The 26,102-nt window shown below is 40.0% G+C and overlaps 1 protein-coding gene across 2 annotated transcripts in view; it reads right to left on the bottom strand.

Moving 5' to 3' along the window:
* CA8 (carbonic anhydrase 8) overlaps positions 1–26,102 on the bottom strand; it is a 101,332-nt gene that overhangs the window by 23,198 nt on the left and 52,032 nt on the right. The window contains exons 4-7 of one of the 2 annotated variants that reach the window (XM_037167503.2): positions 20,107–20,202; positions 10,022–10,084; positions 7,707–7,755; positions 6,673–6,785 (exon numbers count right to left, since the gene is read on the bottom strand). In XM_037167503.2, coding sequence (XP_037023398.1) covers positions 6,673–6,785; positions 7,707–7,755; positions 10,022–10,084; positions 20,107–20,202 — 321 coding nt within the window. The remainder of the gene's footprint in view (positions 1–6,672; positions 6,786–7,706; positions 7,756–10,021; positions 10,085–20,106; positions 20,203–26,102) is intronic. The other variant, XM_037167512.2, reaches the window with a different exon arrangement.

Genomic DNA, 26,102 nt, shown 5'->3' with positions numbered 1-26,102 from the left:
TACTAGACATTAAGAAGACTGGAGTTTCATAAATGACTTAAAATGTGCAGAAGTTACCACAATTAAAAAGCAAAACATTAAAACTAAACCTCAAAAAGAGGAAAACAGACTTAATTCTTCCAGACCTAAGACATTAGACCTCATCCTTGCAAGAGAAATGAAGACAACAGAAGTAGAGATTTCAAGGTCAACCCAATAGCCATGGAAACCTCCTGGGTTAATTAATGAAAAATGATATGACTCCTCTCAAAAATCTTTCATGCCTGCATGAATAAATGTGTTCTTATTGGCTTCCCAAGTATATCATTAATTAATGAGTTCTGATATTACTGTATGTTAACATGGATTAAATGTTAGATTTATTAGATGAATGTCTCCTTCATCAAAAGATTTTTTTGCTGCTCTTCCAGCCTTTTGGAATCACAGGTCCAAAGACTAACTCCGATTTCCAAAAAGTTTCAGCCCGACTTCCTCTCTTAGCAATATTGATTCTCCTGTCCATCTCCCTTTATCAGGTGGCCTCTCCAGGTCCCGTGGTCTCCCATTACCCGTGACGAGGTTGTGCCCACAGTCCCCTGGGACCTTTCCCATCAGCCGCACTGCAGTTCCTCTGACCTGCCAGGGCTGCACCTGTGAGAACCTGTAGCCAGCCAGACATGACCCTCTGAGAAGTGTTTAAGCAACAAGCAAACACACGAGGAACATCACCGGGCTCATACCCACCTATTGGTTGATTTAACTAAATGGCTCATTGTCTTATTCCTTTTAAATGCCACATAATCACACGACACAGATATTCTTCATTCTTTACACAAAAGGAGAAACTGAGACCAAGAAGGCGAAGAAAGTTTCCAAATTAACCAAGTCTGACAATTCCAAGTCCACCCACTCTTTTCAGAGCTCCACAGCCACCTTTTCTGGAATTCTGGTCCAACTGATACAGGCTACATCCGGCACAATCCCAGGATGTTGAACAAATGTGATCTGATCAGCATCGACCCACCAGATGTCCAACAGCTGTGTATCAGAGGGTTTTATCTACAAAGGTTCTTCATACAGCACAGCCATATAATTCTTCCATTCATGAACAAGGATCAACTAATGACCAACTAATAAAAATCAAAAAATTCCTATGGACTTTAGAAGGCCCGGGAAACCCCTGAATAATATACAATATTTCACCTGAGCATTTTTCTGAGGTAGAAGTTCCCTGATTCAAAGAGTGTGGAATCTCAGAAGATGCTAATTCAATCCATGCATATACATGTTGGGAAATAGAGTTGGAAAAAAAATTAAATGAGTTGTTAGATTAGAACCCAGGTTACAAATCTGACTTCTAATGTTTTAATTTTCCATGTCTCCAATACAGTTTGATTTCCTAAATCTGAGCTAACTACAACTGTCCATTTTTTAAAAAATAGTATCGGTATTTATATAGAAGTGTCGGCCAGATGAGTAATTGGCTGTCTAACATACATGACGGTTTCTCCCTCTACCTTCTTGGTCTTAGAGTGGGAATCCGAGTAACACTTCCACCATGCTACACCTGGAAAGGGTCTAGAGCCAAGGCTGCATCAGAATCCCTGCTACTTGTTTGTGGAATGAGTTTTTACTCAGTTTTCCCTAAGTGTGGAGTGGAAAGGAACCTGGTTAGTCAGAGGATCCTACGCCTTTTCAAAAAAGAAGAATATGAAGGTGAAGGCCATGGGCTCAGCATCAAAAGGCGGTTCGCACCCTGGCTCTGCCATGCCAGACCCAAACCACCAAACGGCGTCACCTCTTCCAGCCTCAGTTTCCACATGTGTGCAATGGAGAGGAAATAACAGTGTTCACAAAGATGGTGTTAGAAGTAAGTAGGAGGATCTGGAAAATTATTCAGTGTAGTTCCAAGCACATAGGAGTATTTGATAACCACTACCCAACTTCTTCTGAAGTGACACCTTTAGCATTGTGGGTAAATATTTAACAAAAAAGTAGATTGGAAATAAACCAGCAGCTGAGAAAACACAGTCATCTCTCCTCACACTCACTTTACATGTAATCCTATGTTTCAATGAGCAGCATGGACTACAAACTGGACTGCTTCAACATATTTTTTAAATGCTCCATTTTTATGGACTTTGAAGTTCATTTTAAAGCTGGGTTAATTTATATTTACATATTCTGTACTGAAGATCACTCTTTCAAGCTCCAGGCCTCAGCAGGCAGCACCTGCAGTAAAAGCAGCTTCTAGACAAGAGGATTCGAATCAACAGTGAGCTGGTCTCAAGTCACTGCGTTCTTAGAAAGAACTATCTCACAAGAAATGTTTTTCTCTGATCACAGCAATGCTTTGAAGACTTCAAACATCAACAGAGATCGAGGGAAAAACACGTCTTTCTGAAATGCCAACTTTTTCTGAAGTAACCACCCCTCAAACCCTTTAGTCACTTCAAATGGTTTCGAATGCCTACTGCGTTACCCCACACTGAAGTGAGAGAGAGCAAGAAACGAACAGAAAGTACCTCAGGATGAAAGTCTTCAGCAAAACTCAAATGTCAGGGCAGTACAGAGGCGGTCATTATCATATATACCAGTACATATGGCTTTGTCAATTTTTAATGCTACTCTGCTTAAACATGGTATTTGTTTTTAACCAGTTTCAAACAGAGAGAGACAGCAGAGATCCAACACTTCAGGGACAAAGCCTCATCTTCTGACGGCATCGGAGTTGAACAGCCACTGTTCTCTGAAAACAGGTTGCACTCCCATTGGTCTAAGTAAGACTTTTATTACAACCTTCGTGGACTCATGGACCAGGTGTTTCAAAGTTCAGCTTTAAGGCTGCTTTCTTTATGAGTGCATTCAAAGGGCTAACGTCCAGGGTTTGAGGTTTGACACTCATTATTGTTAGGAGTTCCCAAGATCCCATGTACATCTGCTAATTGACTTATTGTAACTTACACCTCATGAGTCCTCATGTTAAAAGAGAAAAAACACATAAAAGGTGGTGGTCTTGTCTTTTCTTTTGTCATCAGACAATGATGATACATGAATTATAGTAAAACAATTCATTATGGTAGCAATCGAAAGAGTCAAAAGCAAACTGAACTCAAACAGTCTGCGTGTATATGTGCACATCACGAGATTTTACGTAACATGCACCTTCCATGCACCACAGCCTTGCTTTTGTTTGTTTCATTTTCTTCACTGCCTTCCTCCAAACACTGCTTCCCCTTTCTTCCTGAACTCTCGTTCACAAACCAACTCTCTTCTATCACTTACTCCTCAATCTGATCTTTTTTTTATTTTCTGAGGAAGAGCTAAGGGAACATGTTTTCCCAGAACACAGAGGTAAACTTCCCTCTTGTTCCAATCCCCAGCCTGGTCTCTGCCACTGTCTCCCCTCATCACTGTAGGACGGTTACTGATGATGGTTACAGGACGGTTACATCACCGGAGGATGGTTACTGATGAGCCACACGTACTGAAGCTGACTCAAGATTTACAGATTGCAGAGTGTATGACCACAGGGGCTGTGCTCTGTATCATGGAAGACACTGAAGAAATAGACACAAAACTTCCCTCAAATTCCTAAAAATAGTACACTTTAAGAAAGGAAAGAGGGAGTCTTCGAGGAAAAAGCAAATCTTAAAATTGCACTGTCCAACACAGCAGCCGCCAGTCCTAGGGGGCCACCGAGCATTTGAAATGCAGCTAATCTGAGCTGAGATGTGCTGAACACACACTGAAACTCACTGTGAGAAAAGAATGTAAAAAAAAAAACTTATTGATGTGATTACATCCATGTTAAAATGATATTTTGAATATATTATGTTAAAATAGATGACAAATTAATTTCACCTTTTATTTTGACTTTTTCCTGTGGCTACTAGAAATTTTCATCTTCATAGTTAGCTCACATCCTGTTTCTGTAGGATAGGGCTGGTCCAGTGTCGCCCTTCAGAAACAGAGTTCTGGTGTTGGAGTGGAAATGACACATGGAGATAAATGCCGGCAGATGAAAAGCAGCGGTTCTCAAAGTGTGTTTCCTGGAATGAGTTCCTGCCCCAGACCTACCAAATCAGCCCCTCTGGGGCGAGGCCCAGCAATCTTCGCTTTACCAAGCCCTCCCAGGGATTGCTTGAGAAGCACAGACACGGGGGGAAAAAAGCTTACAACAGTTGTTCCAAAGCACTTGAAACCTTTTCAAACACAACCATGCTGTGGTCCTACAGTAACCTGGTTTGAGGGTTAACAGCCCCTCAAACCACATGTGGAACACAAAGACAAGGAAGGCCTGCTGAGGGCTCCTGGGCATAATCAGACCCTTAGCTGTCCAGGCCCCAGTGTGCTCCCAGATCCCACAGGCCACGCACGTACTGTGCCTTAACTCAGATGACGGGAGCTAAGAAGAGTCCCACGTCTCAATCCACAGGAAATATGGGCTGGGGAATGATGAAGAGGAGGTAAGACTAACAAGAGACAAAATGGAAATGGTTTCCAAATTCTAACAGACGTGTACCACACCATGAAAAATAATTAAAATATTCCATATCCTTTTGTTTCATTTGTGTTACTTGCTGTTGAAGGGGATAAGAAATGACAAAGACAGACACATTTAATTTGAGAAAGCAGGTAAGTTAAGAAATAGAAATAGCCCTGGCTAGTGTGGCTCAGTGGATTGAGTGCTGGCCTGTGAACTGAAAGGTCTCTGGTTCAATTCCCAGTCAGGGCACATGCCTGGATTGCAGGCTGAGACCCCAGTTTGGGTTGTGCAAGAGGCAACTGCTCTATGTATCTCTCACACATCAGTGATTCTCTCCTTCTCTTTCTAACCTCCCTTCCACTTTCTCTGAAAACAAATAAATAAAATCTTTAAAAAAAAAAGAAGTAGATCAATAAGGGGAAGATGGAGAAGAAGGGAAGAAAAAAGAAAAATGAGAGTAAAACTTAATTATTAATCCATATGTGTATTCATGTGTATGCACAAATATTTGCATATATGCGATTATATTGAAATACCACATTTTATCAATTCTGAGTGTTGTTCATATTTTAATGGCTCTGTGAAGTCAGAATATGTTTTACAATTTCTATTGTCAAGTCTGATGAAATTTTTATCTTCGTGGAATCTCATCTCCAAACACAACAATATAGCTGAAAAAATTTTTACTTGGCTTTCTAATGCTTAGAACACTGTTTATCTTAAAGTAATTCAATGGTTATTGATCATAAAAAAAGAAAATTACACTCATTCAAATTCATCCCATTGCGTGTTTTTCTCTGCCATATGGTACTGCTTGCTAACCAAGCACGATATTAAAAACTCAACTAAGCAGGTGCTTCCAATCCCATATTCTAGAATTCTTTGTACTCAAGAAGATGTCAATGTTGCAGGCCATGTTTAACTGTCAACCCCACACTTCAGCAGAAAACTCCTTGAATTGAGCTGCTGTGTACTTCACAGACAAGCATTACGACTGAGAGCTTGTTTTTTAATGTTGCTAGTGCAGACACTATTATCCTGTGGCAGATGATGTATTCAAGACAGAATCGCTTCCGTCATAATACCCAGCAGCTTAGTCACATATGTTAACCCTATAAGATGAAACATTCTTTTCTTCAACACAAAGTTTTATATTTCTCAATATCATCAGCTGTGTAGAGACTCCACCTGCCATTCACTATTCCTTTTATTGTATATATCTATTCTCACTTTCTCTTTACCTCCTTTTCTGTTCTTCTTAAGTACAATAATATGAGGCCTCAATTTTTCATTTAGACTCTCATTTTTACTGGCCTCTCTAGACATTTTCTATTTTTGCTCTGCTTTCTCTGAAATTATAGGAGCAGCAACAGTGCAACCTTCAAGTCAAGGACAGACTGACATATATTATCTTAAGATCATATTCAATATTTTTTTCTAACTTACCCTAAATTGCATTTTAGTAGGCATGCTTGTGTCTGAGTGTGTGTACTTTTTAACATTGCTGCCTGCTTTGACATCTGCCCTCTAAACAGACGTTATTGCAACTAAATATTTTCTCTTGAAAAGCTATAGCTAACTGGAAAGTCATCTATTTTCTAAAGCAGTTGAGATCGTTACTTCCAATACACATTCCTTTGGCAGAGTCCCCCCTTTAGGAAGACACAGCCAATTACCGAGGAGCATTTAGAGCACCCATGCAGAGCTCAAGTAGGAGGCAGAGGACCAAACATGGGGCTACAGAACAATCCGGAACTTTCCAGGGCATTCTTTCTAACTCCCTCACCTTTCTTCCCACAGATGTGTTCTTATGCTAGCCTAGGAAGAACTAGTTCCCAGCCCACCTGTGACTTACAGAAGAAACCAGCATTGCCACTTTACTTCCAAGACCCCCTTCCTCTCTATGCTTGGGAAACCCACACACAGGAATGACTAGACTAATCAAAAGCTTGACTATTTCAGTGACTTCTGTTTACTTTATCAAAACTGACTTTTAAAACAGAGATCATAAAGGATAACTGGGTTTTGTTCATCCTTGACCTTTCAGTTGCTTTCACAAGCTCGAGACATTTAACTTTCATCTGCAGAGACATGACTGATCTAAAGAGAGTTCACACGGAAAACAGACATTTCTCTTTTACAGAAACAATGTTTAACCTTTAACTCAGAGCTTCATTCTAGGGGAGTTAAGGTACCACACTCACCTGTAGCTGGGATATAGTTAAAGGGTATCGGAATAATATCCAGGTGACGCCTTCACTGCAAGGCGGGATGGTGAGCGAGCCTTCGTACACCCAGTAATCGCGCAGCAGAGGGTCTGCACCGCCGCGTGGCATGTCACAGAAAGGCACGTTAATTAATCATACTTTTGAAGACTTGAAACAATGATCTTCAAAATCACAAATTTTCCAAATAATACTTCTCAGATTGATGTCATTTTTAAACTAAAGCCTTACATGTATTCTTAAACTAATCATCATAAAGAAAATAATCGATAAAAAACACGATGAGCCCTCTAGTATTTACAAAGATTTCTATCGACAGTTTACTATGCGTATGCAAATATGGTTATGTAAACATGATGTGCAAACTCAATATATATATACTTGATAAAACTTGATAGGTACCTATATATCAAGTTTAGTCACTTTGGCAGAAATGTTTCCATGTTTGTTTGTTTTTTTACTTTATTGGAGGATTTACTTAATTATACATAATATTTACTGAAAGCTTGATATATGTAACATTCTATTCTACATTAACTCATTCTTTACAACAAATTAATGAGGTAAGTTCTATTATTAGCCCCATTTTTCAGATGGAGAAACTGAATCACGGAAGATTGCGTAATTTGCCCAAGGTCACTGGGCTAATAACTGGCAGAGTCAAGATTTGAACCAAAGCAGTCTGGCTTCAATGGTGTTTTTAACCATTCTGTTCTAGCTACTTTTATCTATATTGCTTCTTCAACAGCAAGATTTAAAAAGCATATTATGATAAGCTAAAAGTCATTCTTATGAAATCGTTTAGCTTCATATCAGAGAAACTCATGATTAAATATGATGGATAAATGTTCATTTTGTTGCAAAGCAATTACACATAGAAAGTAGAAGATACAATGCATTAACCTTTTTGGTTTTGTTTGAAATATTAAAAAATTTTCTTAATATTTCTGAAGGAAGCAATGTACTCATATCCACAGTCAAAATTCATCTTATGCAATCAGATGCACACTTACCTGGTAACAAAGTGTTAGGATTAAAGCAGGGTATTATTTTGGACTTCCCCTAAAAAAAGAAAAAAAATTACCCCATGTTAATAAACCTTCTTAACTTTACAGTAAAAGAGTTATTAGCACTCAAAATTCAAGTTGAAGTCTTCTCTGAATCACATCATCGGACCCCACAGATTTGTGTCTTGTTCTGTCTTCTCACTGGAGCAACAGAGTCTGGTTCCAGCAAGACTCCTGCTCTGAGTCTGCTACTTCCCACCGAAGTTCAGTTCTCCCAGCCATTCCTGCTGTGAAATCACAACTGTCAATCTAGTATCTGTCCCACTTTTCCTGCGCATCCAGCACGTCCACAGCAGAGACTTGGGCCTTGGGGGAAAACGCCTGAGCCCTGGTGTAATCATTTTGGCTGGACTTCCCTTCCGGCACTTTGATCTCGGCATCACAGCCTGCCTCCCAAATTCGTATTTTGTCCCACTTGGATTTGGTAATTCGTCTCTAGGACCTCTCCCATGTGCCCTCCTCCTCCAGACAGGAAGATCTGACACACAAATGAAAACATTCAACTTCGGTCAACCTTTATCAAAGCCAGACTTAGTTCACAACAAGAATATGTGTGCCTTACTCAGTAATTCATATTAATGGTCACTATTTTAAACAGTGCTATTTATTTTTCTGAACTACTTCGTATGCCTTTATTTTATTTTATTTTATTTTGTGTGACCTGGTGACTGGGATTTTATTTTATTTTATTTTTTAACATCAAAATTATCATTAATTTTTAATTATTTTATTTTATTTTTTATTGTATTTTTTTCCCCATTTAAATTGCTCAGGCCTTTAGGGCAGACAGACTTGTCATGGGCCTTGGACAACTCTTACAAATTTACTGTCTGAATGCAGACATAACGGAGAACATTGATGCATATACTCTATGTCTCTTCCTTACTTTTAGAGACTATTTGACAGGTCAGAATCCAGATTACATGCCTCCCACCATCCTCCTGAATTCTGCAATGACTTATGTCATATTAGCCGAAGAAATAAAGGAAAATTTCACCACCTATTTTTATCAAGTAAATGTCAGTCAAAATGTATCCTCTTTTTACCAGTTTCTTTGACTGTTGGCACTTTCCCTTGGTAAGCGCCAAGGGAAACCTGGGTTCATTCCAAGGCTTCTCAGATCTTCCGTTGAGGTCCTTTACCTGGTTCAACATTCCCTGGGCTAGTGCTAGCATGGAGCTAATGAGACTTCATTCCCAAATGGGTTTTAGGATTGCCTTTGGGTCTTTGGATCTGTGTGCTGTGCCTTGAGTAGCCATATGGGATTAAACTACTGCCCTCCAAGGCCACTCAGATTCTACTGATGGTAATGTAGCCATAAAAGGTACTGTTTATGACAGAACTTGGCTTTCCAGCCGTGCTAGGCTTAATCACTGCAGGGTCAAATCAGTCTACACCACCTTCTCTGGGATAGACTATCTTATGCTTTATGTGTACTTGTCTTTTTTTTAAATATAAATACTATGAGGTATCGCTGCCACAATTTTTATTTGTTTCATTTACACAACTTTTCTGTAACCAGTGGGCTAAAAAGTTTTGCTCAACAGGCCTGCATTGCTCAAATCCTCATATTTCAAAAATGGCCTGTCTTTAAGACTTACCCTTGTTATATAATATTGTATTGTCAACTGTAATTTAAAAACAAAACAAATAAAGTTTTTTAACAAATTGTTTTTTTATATAAGAAATGGCTGTTTAAAAACTCCTGTATCATAACCTCTGAGCCCCTGGGGTATTCTGCCTTATAGAGTGTTTTGCATGTTGGAGGCCTTGGCCCATGCTACACCAATTTGATGAGATAAGTTGATCCTAAGAACGTCTAGTTTGGCTGAGGGGCGGGGTGGGAAGGCTGGGGTCGGAGTGGCTGAGGTCAGTCCCACATGCAGTGCAAGACCCCTAATAAAATCCCAAGACACCACTGCTCAAGAAGCTTCCCTGGTTGGCAACACCTCACACGTGTTATGACCCTGGGAGATAACTCTCTCACTGCTGGGAGAACGAGGTGCATCCCCACACCTGCCAATGGGAGGGGACACCCGAAAGCTGGGCCTGGTTCCTCCTGGACTCTGCCCCACGAGCTTTTCACTGTACTGGTTCCTCATGCGTGTCTTTCTGCTGTGGTAAAGCACAACCATGAGAGTAGCAGCTTTTAGTGAATGCTGGTCACTGTGAGTCCTTTTAGTGAATCATCGAGCCTGGAGGTGGCCTTAGGGACCTCTGATACAACCAGGGTTTCTATTTCCTTTACAATAATGCCTTACCTTGTATTGAATATCCTGAAGGATTTCAGTCACAGCCTTTAGGCCTACATGTTCTTTTCCTATCTGAAACATATAAAGCACACACCATAACCACAAAGGTATTAAATACTTAGCTTTTACTCAAAATAAGTGATTATAGAAGTGAGGGTCAAGTCCACCTGAATTTCCTTCTTGGGGAATAATTAAATGACCTTTTCATTAGTAACCAGGTCAACGTTTACTGAAGGTAATTAAAGTTGTAACAGAAGCTAGCACAATCAAATATCAGATATGTTCTTGGATGTTTCCAAGAACCCATTCTAAATTCATCATGCTACGTATAAGGCACTGTGCTGCAAGTGAATCAAATCATCTAATACAGCAATATGAATGTTTCGAAGATATTTCTAAATCTAAACTGCCCCTCACATGCCCAAACCCTTTCATTTTCTCCTCTGGCATTTCTAGATCATTATTATAAAACTTTCATCCATGTTGAAAAATTGTATTAACTTAGAAAAATGGGTATGTGGTTTTATATGCTAACACCACCAATCTCAGGACAACTTGATTACAACTGGACGTAATTTCTATAACCACCTTTGTAGCCTCAAATAATAATACGCTGTTTATGACTTCCTGTTTTAAAAGATCATATATCATTACCTCTTTATCATGTATAAAATGTTCCAATGAACTTGAGACTTTAAAAGAATCTTATATTACGTAATCTTGACTTTACTTTTAAAAATTATACGTGCAATCCAATTTCCACTTTTCAATCAAGTTTTAATAGCCTGTGACAATGGAGCACAGTAACAGTAGAGATAATTTATAACCTCAGATAATCATTGTTATCACTCACATTTTCTCTTCCACATACATTTATTTTCAGAGAATAACTGATAAAGAGCTAGAATAGCTGTCCACATGTTTATATTCAGTTTCTCTCTGTGCGAGTCAACCGTGAAACATGTCAGGTGAAAGAGCACCAAAGAGAAAGGAGAAGAAATAAGAAATCTACGTAATCTAAAATAGGCTGATCCGTTCAAAATAATCAAGACTATATTTTCCAGGTGTTTTAAATTCCTAATACAGGCTCTAATGACAGAAAAATTAATTCTCTACATTAAGAAACAAAAAGAAAGAAAACCTGAGGTAAACGTATCCATGGGTGAGTGCCAAGCCCGGACCTTAAAACTGAAGCCATCCCCAGGATCTTCAGGGGAAATGGGCCTGTCTTTGTTGTTGGGTTTAACCCTGCTGTAGCATCTGGGTGCCTGCACCATGAGCTGAGGGCCTGTTTTCATTTCTCGTGTCTTTGTCAGGTTATAACTCTGAGGAGTCCACATCTGAATGTTGTAAGGCCGCGTCGAGGAGTGGTTCAGGATCAAGAACACTCACCTTGGAGGCCTGGGTTCTAATTCTGACTCACTTTTTAGCCTTGAGCAAGTTTACTTAACCTCTGTTCCTCATCTCTACATGGCAGAGGATAAAAGTGATTGGGTCGAAGAGAAGACTAAACCGAAGACCTCAGAACAAGGGGGCATGGTGCATTATAATTCAATCACAGTCACCCATATTATTCTTATTCAGAACGTGATAGAGTACCAAATAACTTTTTACATATAGTAGCCCTTAAGCACTCTTAGTGGCTCCTTTTATCTATAAAGATTACTTTACAAGCAAAGCTTTATATCTAGTCACAAACTCTATCTATCAATGCTATACGATCTCTTCTTTTTCCTCCTCTGCCAAGTTGTGGTCTGCAGAGGTTACAGCCACCAAAAAGCAAGTACAGGTGATACTCTGCACACCCCGACCCCTAAAATCCTACAGCAGTCCAGGTGACAACACACCTGGTGCCACGAGGCCACGAGTCCACCAGCAGCCACGAGACAATTACCTTCTTGCCTCTCACCTTTGCCATCTTTCACCACCACCCAAAAGGCAAACCCTCTGGTCAGCTTCCTCTCCTAGAATCTCAGCCCTGCTTGGCCTGGTATGTTTTCCACCTCCCCTCATTTCCCTCTGTGTCCTCTGTAGCAAGATGACCCCGTGTCTTTGACAAGCTCTCCTACCACCTCCTGGTCTATGTGAACCCCCTCGGGTCTATCCAAGGTCACAGCTCCCCCTGGCCTTTCAAGTGGACACTGTGTAGACTCCCTCACGTAAGACTGAAAGCTGTGGTCAGTGCCCTGCTGTTACCTTCAGACTCAAATGCATAAGGCTGTGCTCTGAGTGGACTCCCCGCCACTGATGCTGTCATGTTCTAATTGTCATTTACTGATCCACTGGTCACTCCCTTGCAGCCGTCACCCCCTGCCATCACTCTGGGGGACTTCAACATCCATGTTGGTGACCTGTCCCCTCAGTGCATGGCTTGCAGCCCCATTCTACCTCTGCAAACCAATTCTGAGAACTTGCCCTGGCTTTGTTTTTGCTCTGAAAACTTCTCACCTATCCAGCTCCCTCCCTCTTTTCTCTCTCTTTCCATTAATGGGCCACAAGGAGCCAAGACTCTCAGGGGACTCTTGGCTTTGTATCTGTCACTTCCTGCTTACACTGAGTGACACCTCTTTAAACACTCTCAACTCTCTAACCCTTCTGTCCTCCTAAATCGTCTGCTATGCAATGGACCAATGGAACAATTTGCTAGAATTTTCTACTCCTCTACCTGGATAGAGAGCAATCCACAATTCATTGTCCAGTACAATCTGGGTTATCCAATCTGAAGTGGGTACACCCAATGTTAAGTCTATTATCACTCTTCTTCTGGGCTATTTAAAAACCCAACCCCAGAGTCGTATTTCCTTTCTCTATAAATAATTTTGCTTTGTATCTCAGAGATAATGAGAGTCATCAGGCATGAACTCCCCTAATTTCCTGCCTTTTTTTGACTACAAATTAATCGCATTTCTATTCACCTTTTCCTCCTGGGCCTCTATTTTGAAGGAAGGGTGGGTCCCCTCCTAGCCAAGCTTAGTCCACACACACATGCTCTCCACCCCATGCCCTCCTGCCCTCTCCAGGAACTACTATGTCCATTATCCCCTTTCTGGCCGGTATTTTTAAACCCTATATCTGAACTAGGTCTTTTGGCTCAGAATAAAAACACAGGCAAATCTCAGATCACAAAATGAAACAAACAGGCCTCCCCCACCTCCCGACCCCTTTTGTCTTTCTTTTCTTGAGTCAAGCTTCTTTTTTTTATTACTTTATTGTTGTTCAATTACAGTTGTCTGCATTTTCTCCCCAGCACTCCCCCACCCCAGCCAAACCCACCTCCCTCCCTTCCATCCACCCTCCCCCTTGGTTTTGTCCATGTGTCCTTTATAGTAGTAGCTCCTGAAAACCCCTTTTCCCACTGTCCCCTCCTCTCACCCCTATGGCTACTGCTTCTCGAAAAGGAAGTCTGTAGTCAGTGCCTCTGAGTCTCTCCCCTCCCATTTTCTCACCTAACCACAAGACCCCCGATGGACTGCAGCCCCTCTCCTCTCTGCTTCGGCTGACAATCCTGATCAGCCCTTCTTTCCTTCCTGGAATTTTGCTCCTATGGTTTGTGTAATTTTACTTCCTTCTGAGGGGCATTTTCACATAGATAACCTGAATTTTCCCTCATAGTAAATGTGTGGCTGATAGCCCTTACGTCCCTGTTCCTGGGCACCAGATGTGGCAGACCCTGGCCAGCAGAGTCCGCTTGTTGTGGCTGATGGGGAGAATCAGTGCACAGGCAACAACAATCCTGCGTGGAAAAAGGGAACAGACACGACTACTCTCTCAAGGGGAGAGTGCCTATGGTGCCTCGGCCACTCCCTCAAGAGGGGAGCGCCTCGACCCTTGCCTAGACAGGCTTTTATTATTTTCCTGGGGTCTGACATCAGAGAAAGATTTATTACCTATTACATAGAATATTATTGTCTATGTTTTAGGTACAATCAAGAAAATAAAAATAACATGCAGAGGGGAATGGCGATGAGCTCATTAGCTCTCTCCTTGGGAGAACTCATATAGGCTTTGGAAATTACCTTGAAGATAGACAATATACATTTGTTGTTTTACACCAGGGTGATGGAGTTTTAGCAAGAGCAAGCTGTAACAGTCTGTGTGCATTTTCTAGGCCTGATTCCCACGGGAAAACTCAGTTTGAAGGTCTGGCTCCTGCCCACCACCTCGCTTCTGTAGGTTTTCCACACAGAGCTGAGTCACATTTGCCAGGCCAAGACAAACCGGTCCCCTACACAAATGTATGGCAAGTTAGGGCCGGCGCTCCTGCTCTCGTTCCTCCCCTTGCCCCCAACACTGAGCTTGTTTCTGAGAAACTTGTGCTAGTTTCAAATACCTCGGCTTTTCCATCCCATGCTCTAATAGTCCCTGCTCTTCTGTGGGTGACTGTTTGGTTACTGGTATTCTTGTTTTTATTTTATTGTATTATTTTTTTTAATGAGGTATTGCCTTCTATTTCTGGGACCACACAGAGCAGAAGAATGGTTTCTGGTCCTGATTAGTGACAGCGAATTGCTATGTGACTATAAACAGTGACTTGACCTCTCTGGCCCTCGGTTTCTCGTCTGTAAGATACATCTTTTATCACATGTAGTGTAAAATAAGACAAAATTTAAAAAGATTCACTCTAGGAACTAGACTAAATTTTTACCTTTTAAAGCAGATGGTCCACCTTTGTACGCTCACTAAATTGGTATAATCTCCTTTGTCCACCACAGAGGTCAAATCTAAACTTTATATTGGCTTTATCTACCAAAGTCTTTGCCAGTTTTATTTTACCAATGCTTTCTATAAGGCGCTTCAAATTATCTTAGAGTAAAAAATTATGAATAACCAAGAACAAAAAGAATCCATGACATGATTACATTATTGATTTTTCTTAGATTTTGCAGTCAGCCAAAGTCCAAAAACATTTCAATTTTTTTTTCATTGATAAAATGAACTCTGTTTTCAAAAGGCATTTTCTAAGTCACTTCTCCAAAGCCCCTGAATGGCACTCTGAAGAAAATTTCTTTTTTTTTTAATTTTTATTTATTTTTCAAGTACATTTTTTGTCTATTTCTCCCATCCCAGAGAAAATTTCTAATAAGTAAAAGAACCAGTTGCTACCAATGAATATGACTGCTCTGTCATGACCCACAGAGACCAAGCTTTGTATCATTAAATTATCAGTGTTCTCTGTATATATGGTTTATTTTATTTTTTATTTTTATTTATTAACTTTAGAGAAAGAGGAAGTGGGGAGAGAGAGAAACATCAGTTTATTGTTTTACCTATTTTTGCATTTATTCGTTGATTCTTGTACTCACATGTGCCCTGACTGGGGATGGAACCTGCAACCTTGGCTTATCAGGGCAACGCTCCAAGCCCCTGGCCAGGCCATATATACATGTCTAATGTCACCACCGTGTCATAACATTGAGGGAGACCCAAAAATATTTTGGGTTCCCATTCAAGATGACCGTGTAGGAAAATGCTGAATTCTCTCTGCAGGGACCTGGAAATGGAATGACTAGAGTCTCCATAACAAGGGGCAGTGCAGAGAAGGGTAGGAGAGGTGGAAATACAGTGACTCAGGAGAAAAACCACATCCCGACTGCTTCACAGTCAGGAGGGGGCTCAAGGCTACGGAACTTTTCCCAGAGGAGCCAGGGATTCAAGCTCCTCATCAGGCACAGGACCCTGCACAGGGGAGAGGAGCCCCCAAAACACCCAGCTTTCAGAATCAATGGGGGATACGTTCAGGAAAACTCCAGAACTGCAGAAAAAAAGAAAAACCTGCCCTTAAAGGTCTCACGCACGGTCTCACTTGACTCAGAAATCCGTGTAAAACCAACAGATAAAAAAGCACGTAGGCTGTTGGTTAAGAGTTCAACGTGCCAACCTTGAAGTGCATGCTGGAGAGGCAGGAGGCAGCTGGGAGTTTCTCTGGGGACTGAGACACTGGCAAAAGTCATTTTTGTGATCTTGTTCTCCTGTGCTGAGCCCAGTTTTAGTGGGCGGCATTTCACAATCTTCCCGCTAGCCTGCTAGTGCCACTGGGCGCACCCCTGGAGAGTCCTGCCCACACCTCGGCCTCCACCAGCTCCCCGGTCCGCCAGGGTGCCCGCAGCAGCCACAGCCCCACCACGTTACAATGATGCATGAAGCCCCTGGCACCTGGCTTTGGTGCCCAGAGTGGCATTGCACTGCCGGGCCCCACAGGGTTTCTCCTGCATAAGGTCGCATCTTAAAGCCCAGGAAACACAGCCGATCTACCTAACGCGTAGAAACACAGAGAATTGGGCATAATGAGGAGACAAAGAAAGATGTTCCAAACAAAATAGGAAAACTAAACATCAGAGAAAAAAACTAAACAAAGGAGTTAAGCAACCTACTTGATAAAGAATTCAAAGTAATGATCATAAAGAGGCTCGCTGAACTCAGGAGAAGAGTGGATGAACACAGTGAGGACTTCAACAAAGAGACAGAAAATTAAGAAAGTACCAATCAGAGCTGAAGAATATGATAACTGAAATGAAAGCTACACTAGAGGGAGTCAACAGCAGTTAGATAATACAGAAGAACAGTTCGGCAACAGAGCACCGCCAATCATCTAAGCTGAGCACCAAATGGAAAAAAAGAATTTTAACAAATGAGCAGAGTTTAAAGGCACTCTGAGACTATGTCAAGCACACTAGCATAGCCTTACCGAGGTCCCAGAAGAACAGGGAGAGCAAAGGGCAGAATCTTAGGTGAAGGAATCACCCCAATATGGGGAAGGAAACAAATATCCGAGTCCAAGAAGCACAGAGTCCCAAACAAGACCCCAAATAGGTCCACATGAAGACACATTACAATTAAAATGTCAAATATTGCAGATACGGAGAGAATCTTAAAAGCAGCAAGAGAAAAGCAACTAGTTACACACAAGAGAACTCCCATGAGACTATAAGCTTTTTTTTTCCCCAGAAACTCTGCAGGCCAAAAGGGATTGATATGATATAGTCAAAGCTTTAAAAGAAAAACTTCCAAGGTTATCATTCAGAATTAAAGAACAGATAAAGAGTTTCCCAGACAAGCAAAAGCTAAAGTAATTCATCAACACTAAACCAGCCTTACAAGAAATGTTAAAAAGACTTCTCTGAGTGAAAAAGTAAAGGATGTAACTAGAAATAAAAATACATACATTTTAAAATCTCACTGATAAAGACAAACATATGGTAAAGATAGTGGATCAACCACTTAAAAACTAGTATGAAGGTTAAAAGACATAAAATTATCTAATTGTACAATAATTAATTAAAAGCTACACAAAAATATAAAGATGCAAAATATGATGTCAAAAACATAGAACCCAGGGGTAGGGATTAAAATGTAGAGCTCTTTAGATGCGATTGAACTTAAGTGACCACCAACTTAATACACTGCTATATGCAGAGGTCATTAAATATAAACCTCTTGGCAACCAAAAACTGAAATTCTACACTGGACACAAAAATAGAAATAAAGAGAAATGAACCTAAACATATCATTAAACAAAGTCATCAAATCACATGGAAAGAGAGCACAGGAAGAAGGAACAGAGAAGCACAAAATGGAAACAAGTGCATACCTATCAACTATTCATGTACATGAACTAAATGAACTAAATCAGAAGACACAGGGTAGCAGAATGATTTTTTAAAGACCCACACACATGCTGCCTACAAGAGACTTATGTCTTATCTAAAGACACACACAAAGTGAAGGGATGCAAAAAGAGATTCCATGCAAATGGAAACAAAAAGAAAGCTAGGGTAGCAATAATTGGACAAAATAAAATTTAAAACAAAGATGGTGACATGAGAAAAAGAAGGGCGCTGAATAATGGAAAAGGGACCAATCCAACAAAAGGATACAACACATGTAAACATCTAGCCACCCAACGTACCAACAGAAGCACCTAAATTCATAAAGTAAATACTAACAGACATAAAAAAGAAACTTACAGTATTACAATAATAGTAGAAAACTTGAACACCCAAATTACATCAATAGATAGATCAACAAACAGAAACTCAATAAGAAAACAATGTGTGTAAATGATACATTGGACCAGATGAGATTAATATAAGCATACAGAATATTTCAGCCCAAAACAGAAGAATCCTCTCCAAAGTTGATTACATGTTAGGCCACAAAACAAGTCTCAATACATTTCAGAAGACTACAGGCATATCAAGCATCTCTTCCAACCACAAAGGTATAAAATTAGAAATTAATTACAAGAAGAACCTAGAAAAATACAAACACATAGAAAGTAAACAACATGCTACTGAATAACCAATGGGTAATATAGTTTGTAAAGCTATAATTTGTTTCATATTACAAACATATTATATTATGTTATATTATAAAATATACTGAAGTATATTATAAAATATTATAATTTGTTGTCATTATTATAAAATATACTTTATTATAAAATAAATTTTATTACAAAATATAATATACTAAAGTACATTGTAAAATATACTACAAAGTATAGTTTGTAAAGTATAGTATAGTAATCAAAATAATATGGTACTCGTAACAAAACAGACATATGGATCAAAGGAACAGAATACTGAGCCCAGAAATAAACCCACACTTATATGGTCAATTAATCTACGACAAAGGAGACAAGAATATACAATGAGAAAAAGACAGTTTCTTCAATAAACACTGTTGAGAAAATTGGGCAACTACCTGCAAAGGAATGAAACTGGACCACTTTATTATATCATATACAAAAATAAACTGAAAATGGGCTAAACACTTAAAAGTAATACATGAAACTATAAACTCCTAGAAGACTACACAGGCGATATATTCTCCGACATCAGTCTTGGCAATCATTTTTGTGTTGCCTCTTCAAGCAAGAGCAACAAAAGCAAAAATAAACAAATGGGACTACATCAAACTACAAAGTTTTTACACAGTGAAGGAAAGCATCAACAAAACAGAAGAGCAACCTACTGAATGGGAGTAGATATTAAAAACATATCCAATAAGGGATTAATGTCTAAAACATATAAAGAACTTATACAACTCAATGTTTTTAAAATACGATTTAAAAATGGACAGATAATCTAAATAAACATTTTTCCAAAGACAACATATGGGTGGCCAACAAGCAAATGAAAAGATGCTCAGCATCACTAATCATCAGGGATATGCATAGCAAAACCACAATGAGACATCCCTCACCCCTGTGAGAATGGCTAGTATCAAAAAGACAACACATAACAAGCACTAGGGAGGATGTAGAGAAAAGGGAACCCTGGTGCACTATTGGTAGGATTGTAAATTAGTGCAGCCACTATGGAAAACAGTATGGAAGTTCCTTAAACAATTAAAAATAGAATACCCTGAGATCCAACAATTCTATTTCTGGGTATATATCCAAAGAACATAAAAGCACTAATTAGAAAACATATGTACCCCTAATTTTATTGTAGCACTGTTTACAATATTCAAGATATGGAAGCAAACTAAGTGGCTCTTTATAGATGAATGGATAAAGAAGATTTAATATATATCACACACACACAGGAATAGTATTCAGCCATAAAAAATAATGAGATCTTGCCATTGAAGACAACAATGATAGACCTAGAAGGTATTATGCTGAATAAAACAAGTCAGACAGAGAAGGACAAATATTATATGATTTCACTTATATGTGGAATCTAAAGCAAACACAGAAACCAGAAACACACTCAGATTCAGAAAACAAAATGATGGTTGTCAGAGAAAAGGGATTTGGGGACATGGGGCTTATAGGTGAAGGGGATTAAGAAGTACATTATTCCAGTTATAAAATAAATAAGCCATAAAAATGTAATGCACAGCATGAGGATATAGTCAATAACATTGTAAAAGTTTTGTATGGTGAGAGGTTATCAGAGATTTATCATGGTGATCATTTCATAAGTATATAAGTATCAAATTCTTATGTTATACTCCTCAAACTAATATAACATATGTCAACTCTAGTTCAATAAAAATATATATTGCTTTCAAATATAATATACACACTGCAAAATTAATTGGAAACAAGCATTTGAATAGCGTAACAATCACAGGTAACGGTTTACCTGAACAAACAAAGCAATGATGGCGATCCCATGCGGCTTTCCCACAGCCTCATCGATACTGCCAAACAAGGTGGAGTTCCAGTGGATCAGATGCAACTGGGTGGGCAACAATAGACAGGTCACCTCGTTACTTAATGTGCTTCCATTTAAAAAAGCAAAGACATATCAACTTTCCTTAACTATACGTATGTGGTATCATATGCAACAGGAATATCACAGATAGACTACTGCTTTAACACGGGTTCTCTGTAGAAACGTCTTCCTTCTGATTTCTGAACAGAAGTGCTGCTTAGTGGACTGCTGCCTCTCCAGTCCTGCTTCAGTCCTAATCAGGACCACATCGAAGGAGACTTGGCAGATTTCGCATTGATGTGGTTGCCTTTCTTTGTCATACCCTCTGGGTCTCAATGGAACAAAACTCTGGGACAGGGAACAAACCCTAGAACTCACTCACAGGATGAGCACCTGCAGTATTTCCATGAAGAATAAGACAAAGCCAGTCTCAAATTCTGATAAATTATTTCAACCCTCTAAGAATATCCAGAGGTAGGATCCTATAAAAAATGTTGCATCTTTTTAAAGCCACGGTAAAATAATGAAAGCTGATAAGGAGCGCTAAAAGGAGGCTCTTCCCCGAGCTGAGATAAAGTGTTATCTGTGAAGGAATGACAAGCAATGCTCTAGAGGACTCCTTCGCTCCTGGTCTCATAAAGCTTTGGAGCTTTCAAGCTTATCTAGAAAATGCACTTGCTCCTACAGCCCTGATAAAACCCTTGCAAGAAGCCAAATTCAATTCCCTGGCTAAAATTAAATGACCACTGAGGTTCTTAGTTAACAGTGGCTAGGTAAGCCTCCTCCTGGAATGCCATCTCCGTCACTGTAGATTTTCATCAAGTTATAATTACTCACTACCTTAAAATACCATCTTATTTTAAAAAAATAGTTCTCATCCAAAAATACATAGTTAAAATTCAATCACCATGTCATTTTAGCATCCATATTAAAATATTATTGAAAATTATCATGAGGATTGCCACAAATTTGTTTTTTTAGCCAAATTTGTCCAAGAATATGAAATTCTAAAACTGACCACTAGAGGGAGGTAGTGAAGTCTTCTGCCCCTATGCAATAGGAAACGACTATACGCAAGACCAGGGTCGGGTCAGGCTATGAAAAAGCCACGTGGACTATGACTGCCCAATAAATGTAACTGTCAAGACCCTGCCATTAAGAAAACAATGTTTTACAGCCTTTCAGTTAATAGTCAAAGACCAACCAATTTTAATCTTTCCCTGTCTGGCTACAACAATAGCACAGGCGTCTCAGTGGAACAGACCAATGTACATTGTTGCTGATAAGAACTGATTGCCTTAATTAAATCAAGAAAGACAGCCCAAGGTTGAAATCTAATTTTATTTGACAAATTACAAGGTTCAAATCAACATTTTCCTCACTTCTCACAGCCACATTATGGGGTATTTTTTTCTGATACAAAACAAATAACTGAAACGACATCGTCATTTCCTTTTTTTTTTATAAGCCTTGCAATTCAGGAACATTGTCACTCACACTGGATCTTCAAAACCTTCTTCACATTTTTTGTGCTTAAAAAATTTAAGGCCACCCACTCCTTAGGTGTGTCCTGCCTGCGCTGACTTCATTTCCAAGATGGTAGTACAGAAGAGTAGCTTTACCATAAACACTGACAAACACTACCTGAGCCAGGTGATCAAGGTCAAATTCAACAGCTATCAGTCATGTTGAAAGTACAGATGGTTAATTCAAGTACCAAGCAAATTTCCAGCACCTTCTGGAGACATGTTATAACCTAGTACATACTCAATTTTATGTAGTAGTAACCTTGATGCACAATCCACAAACAACACTCTACAGTTTACTGCCTCTCAGCTTCAGCTCACTCTGTGTTCCCGAAACCCCTCCTCACTGCACCCGTATTAGTCTGCTAGGGCTACCGTGACAAAGAACCACAGACTGAATGGTGCAAACAACAAAGATTTATTTATTTCTCACAGTCCTGGAGGCTGGAGTCCAAGATCAAGGTGTCAGCAGGTTTGGTTGCTTCTGAGGCCTCTCTCCTTGACTTGCAGGTGGCTGCCTTCTCCCTGTGCCCTCCCATCATCTTTCCTCTGGGCATGGCTGTGTCCCAGTTTCCTCTCTCCTTAAGGACACCAGTCACACGGGATTAGGCCCTGCCCTAGCAACCTCATTTAAATCTAATTACCTCTGCAAAGATCCTATCTCCAAGTATGGTCACATTCTGATCTACAAGGAGCTAAGACTTCAAAATATAAATGGGGTGGAGGCACAATTCAGCCTGTAACACCGTCCACCTCACCTTTCCCTCAACTTAATGAAATTTTTTCAGATGGCAAAAGCCTAAATTATTCACATCAATTTCTGTTCTCCCACTTTCCCGTTTTTACCCCATCATTTTGTATTTCCCCTTATATTAGTGTTGCTCTGTTCCCAAAAGCAAAGCCACATGGATACAGAAAAATTATCAGTGCTTTTGAAGAACTAAGAGTACCTGCGGGTAATGAAAGGGTACATAAGTCTGGCAGTGATGGGAAAGAAGAGGCTAGGATGTTAGAGGGGCTCAGGCTGCACAGAGCTTTGAATTTTATCATAATTGTGCTTTGGGAATCACTACAGCAATACGGCAGTGAATATTATTATTACTTATGTTGCTTAGACTGATGCAAACTCCCCCAAGGCAATGTGTTTCCTTCAAAGGCCCTTTTGGCTTCATGGGGGTGAATTGGAAGTGTTAGGCATGGGAGTCTGGAAAACAAGCTAGGATGTGACCACAAAAGTTCCGGCTGAAAAACGATGATAAATACTTGGGATGGTTAATTTTATGTGCCAACATGGCCAGGCTATGGTGCCCAGTTTTTTAGTTAAAAACTAGCCTAGATGTCACTATGAAGGTAGTTTTTTAGATTTGATAACCTTTAAATCAGTAGATTTTGAGTAAAGCAGATTACCCTCCATAATATATGTGGGCCTGCTCTGTTAGTTGAAAGCCTTACAAGCAAAGAGTGAGGTCCCTGAAGGAGAAGCAATCTACCTCCACACAGTAACATAAAAATTTCACCTGAGCTTCCAATCTTTGGTCTGTCCTGAAGATTTCTAAATTGCCATTTTCCACAATCACCATTTCCTCAAAATGAATCTTAATTTATCTTTCAGTAGATAGATAGACAGACAGAGATAGACACAGACACAGACATAGTAACGGATCTGTTTAGCTGTATAAAATCTGTCCAGAAAAAGTCTGGCCATCATTAACATAATGGGAACAGTTTGTGAAACATCGATGAGACCTGGCAGCCAACGAGAGTGGACTGGGACGTGCATGTGTGAACAATGATGACTTCACTGTACTAGTCAGTGAGGGCAGTAGATGCTGTTGAGGTGACCATGTGTACTGTGTGGCCATTGCATTCAAAATGATCGAGAAAGCACAGAAATAAATCTGCATCGAATTTTGCATTAAACTTGAAAATTCCTCGTGGAAACTATTTGGATGTTCAGAAGGCTGCAGCTATGGGCAACTGAAAATTGGCAGCTTCATCAAGAAAACACACCCGCTCTTGCATCACATCTCAAGCAGTTTTTCGCAAAACATTAAATCACCCAGGTGACTCAGCCCCTCTGCAACCCAGATTTAGCACCCTGTAACTCCTTGTTTTTCCCCAAAACTAAAATCACATTTGAAAGGTAAAAGATTTCAGACTGTCCATGAGATTCAGGAAAATACCATGGGGCAGCTAATGGTGATTAGGAGAACTGTGTGAGGTCCTGAAGGGGACTGAGGTGTCATTGTCCTTTGTACGATGTTTCCTGCATCTTGCATCTCCTTGAGTAAATGCCTCTATTTTTCATATTACATGGCTGGATAACTTCTGGACAGACCTAGTATGTCTGTTTCTCTGGAGAACCTCAACTGATACAGGTTGTATAAACAAATGAAAAAAAAGTATAAAGATGAATGGAGGTTTAAATCTGAACAAGGCTAGGAGGGATAAAGACAGGGCTCGAACAATTAAAATGACAATATCTGGAATTCATTCTCCTAACACTAAACATGGTTCCTTTGGGGAAGGGAAATGGAGGACACAACAACCCACCGATTATCAGAAAGAACAAATTAGAACTTCTGCTCCTATTTATCCAGCGTCTTTTTAATTTGGATTCTTTTATGCTCCACAAAATAGATCTGATAGATAGGAAGAAGGAAGGAAGGAAGGAAGGAAGGAAGGAAGGAAGGAAGGAAGGAAGGAAGGAAGGAAGGAAGGAAGGAAGGGAGGGAGGGAGGAAGGAAAGGGAGAGAGACAGAAACTGAAAATACGTATTAGTGCATGAATGCAATTTATTAATATATATGGCCATATTAAGGATATGTACTCCAAATTTCTTTTAGAAACAAATGGTTTTGAATGGAAAGGCACGTGATACCAAGAATATGGTTTAGCAAATGAAGAAGTGGCCCACGGTGTTTAAGGGAGGCTTGGTAGAGGTCCAAGCAGACAGTTATTATCAGGCCAGGGAGCTGGAAGATGAACTTCAAAGCCTGCATGAGACAGGCTCTGGGCTGTGTCTGGTCTACCGCAGAGTACGGAACGCAGAGGCGGAAACACAGCACAGCTCTGCAACTCTGCTGATCAATTCTTAGAGGCAACGTGCTCTCATAAAAGACCTCTGCGCTAGGAATCACAAGCTTTAGATTCTTGTTTCAGTTCCACAACTCCTCAGTTCTGTGAACTTCACAAGGCACTAACTTCTTTGGGCATCAGACTAACATAAGGAGTGCTATATCTTAAAAGCGTGGCTTCTTCATACCTTTCCCTGATCTCCCATAGTACTCTCTCTATTCCTGTATTATCATATTTTGCTGTAGGTGTAGTCAGCAAAGGCATAGAAGCAGAGTGATGAATTCTGATGGAGAGCAGCTTAATAATTTGTAGTGAAGACCAAGTATATAGATGTCTCTTACCATTTCTAAGGAGTATAAAGGTCAAATGGTATTATTGCTACATCTACGGTCTAGACTCAGACGGTCCCACTCTGCTCCGTCACTTCACTCCTTAAGGGCCCACTGGACTAAAGATGACCCCAGGCAGTACCCAGCCCCACTAAGGCCTTCTGGAAGCTTCTGAACACACAGTCCAGTGGGTGGCACAGGGACTGCTTCTTGAAGTTTGAACCTAAACTCCAACTATGGCCACCGACAAAAATAGTTGGAAAAAACAGGAACAAGAATTCTTCCTCACCTGAAACAATGGGCAGTTCTCCACCCTCCCCTCACTGATTCTCCCTCAAAAGACAAAAAGTTTTGGCTCCCTCTCAACTCAGGTACGTCAGAGTAGAGGAGCGTGGTTTTCTATAACAAGTAAAACGGAGTCTTTCCTCAGTTCTGTTTTCCCCCCACACCGCCCAACCCCAGACACCTCAAAGTGTGTGGATAGATGTGTCCTTGTGTTTGCTAACAGTGTACATATTACAAAGAAACAAAAAAGCAAAGATACACGATCACTCTGTCAGCATCATGACCATCATTCCGAACTATTTTTAAAAATCTGACCATGGGATAACAACCATAAACATCCTCGTCATGGTTTTAGAGAAAATCTTTGGCCGAGCTGTTCCCATAGGCTCACAGATGCCATCGATTATCCTGCTGTGCCATTGGTCCCTGTGAAGCGTTAATCTTAATGTACTTAACTCGTAGCAATAAATTTGTCCAAAGTTATGAAACTGTGACAAGCCGTAGCCTTATAATCATTTATTTGTCACTGAGAAAATAAGTTTGAAGAGCTCATGGCAGCCTAACAGAAAGCTATCTTCAAGATAAATGAGGTTTATTATTAACATAAATAACATGACAGCATTAAAGTACAAAAGCATGAATCATGAGAAATGGGAAAAGCAGTAAAAAACGGCGAAGGCAATTATGACCAAGTTTCCTTCCCCAG

This window comes from Artibeus jamaicensis, unplaced genomic scaffold (assembly GCF_021234435.1).
Source record: "Artibeus jamaicensis isolate MK-2021 breed Jamaican fruit bat unplaced genomic scaffold, CSHL_Jam_final scaffold_916, whole genome shotgun sequence".
Taxonomy (NCBI): domain Eukaryota; kingdom Metazoa; phylum Chordata; class Mammalia; order Chiroptera; family Phyllostomidae; genus Artibeus; species Artibeus jamaicensis.
The sequence above is the reverse complement of the archived record's forward strand: the minus strand, read 5'-3'. Positions and strand labels throughout refer to the sequence as shown.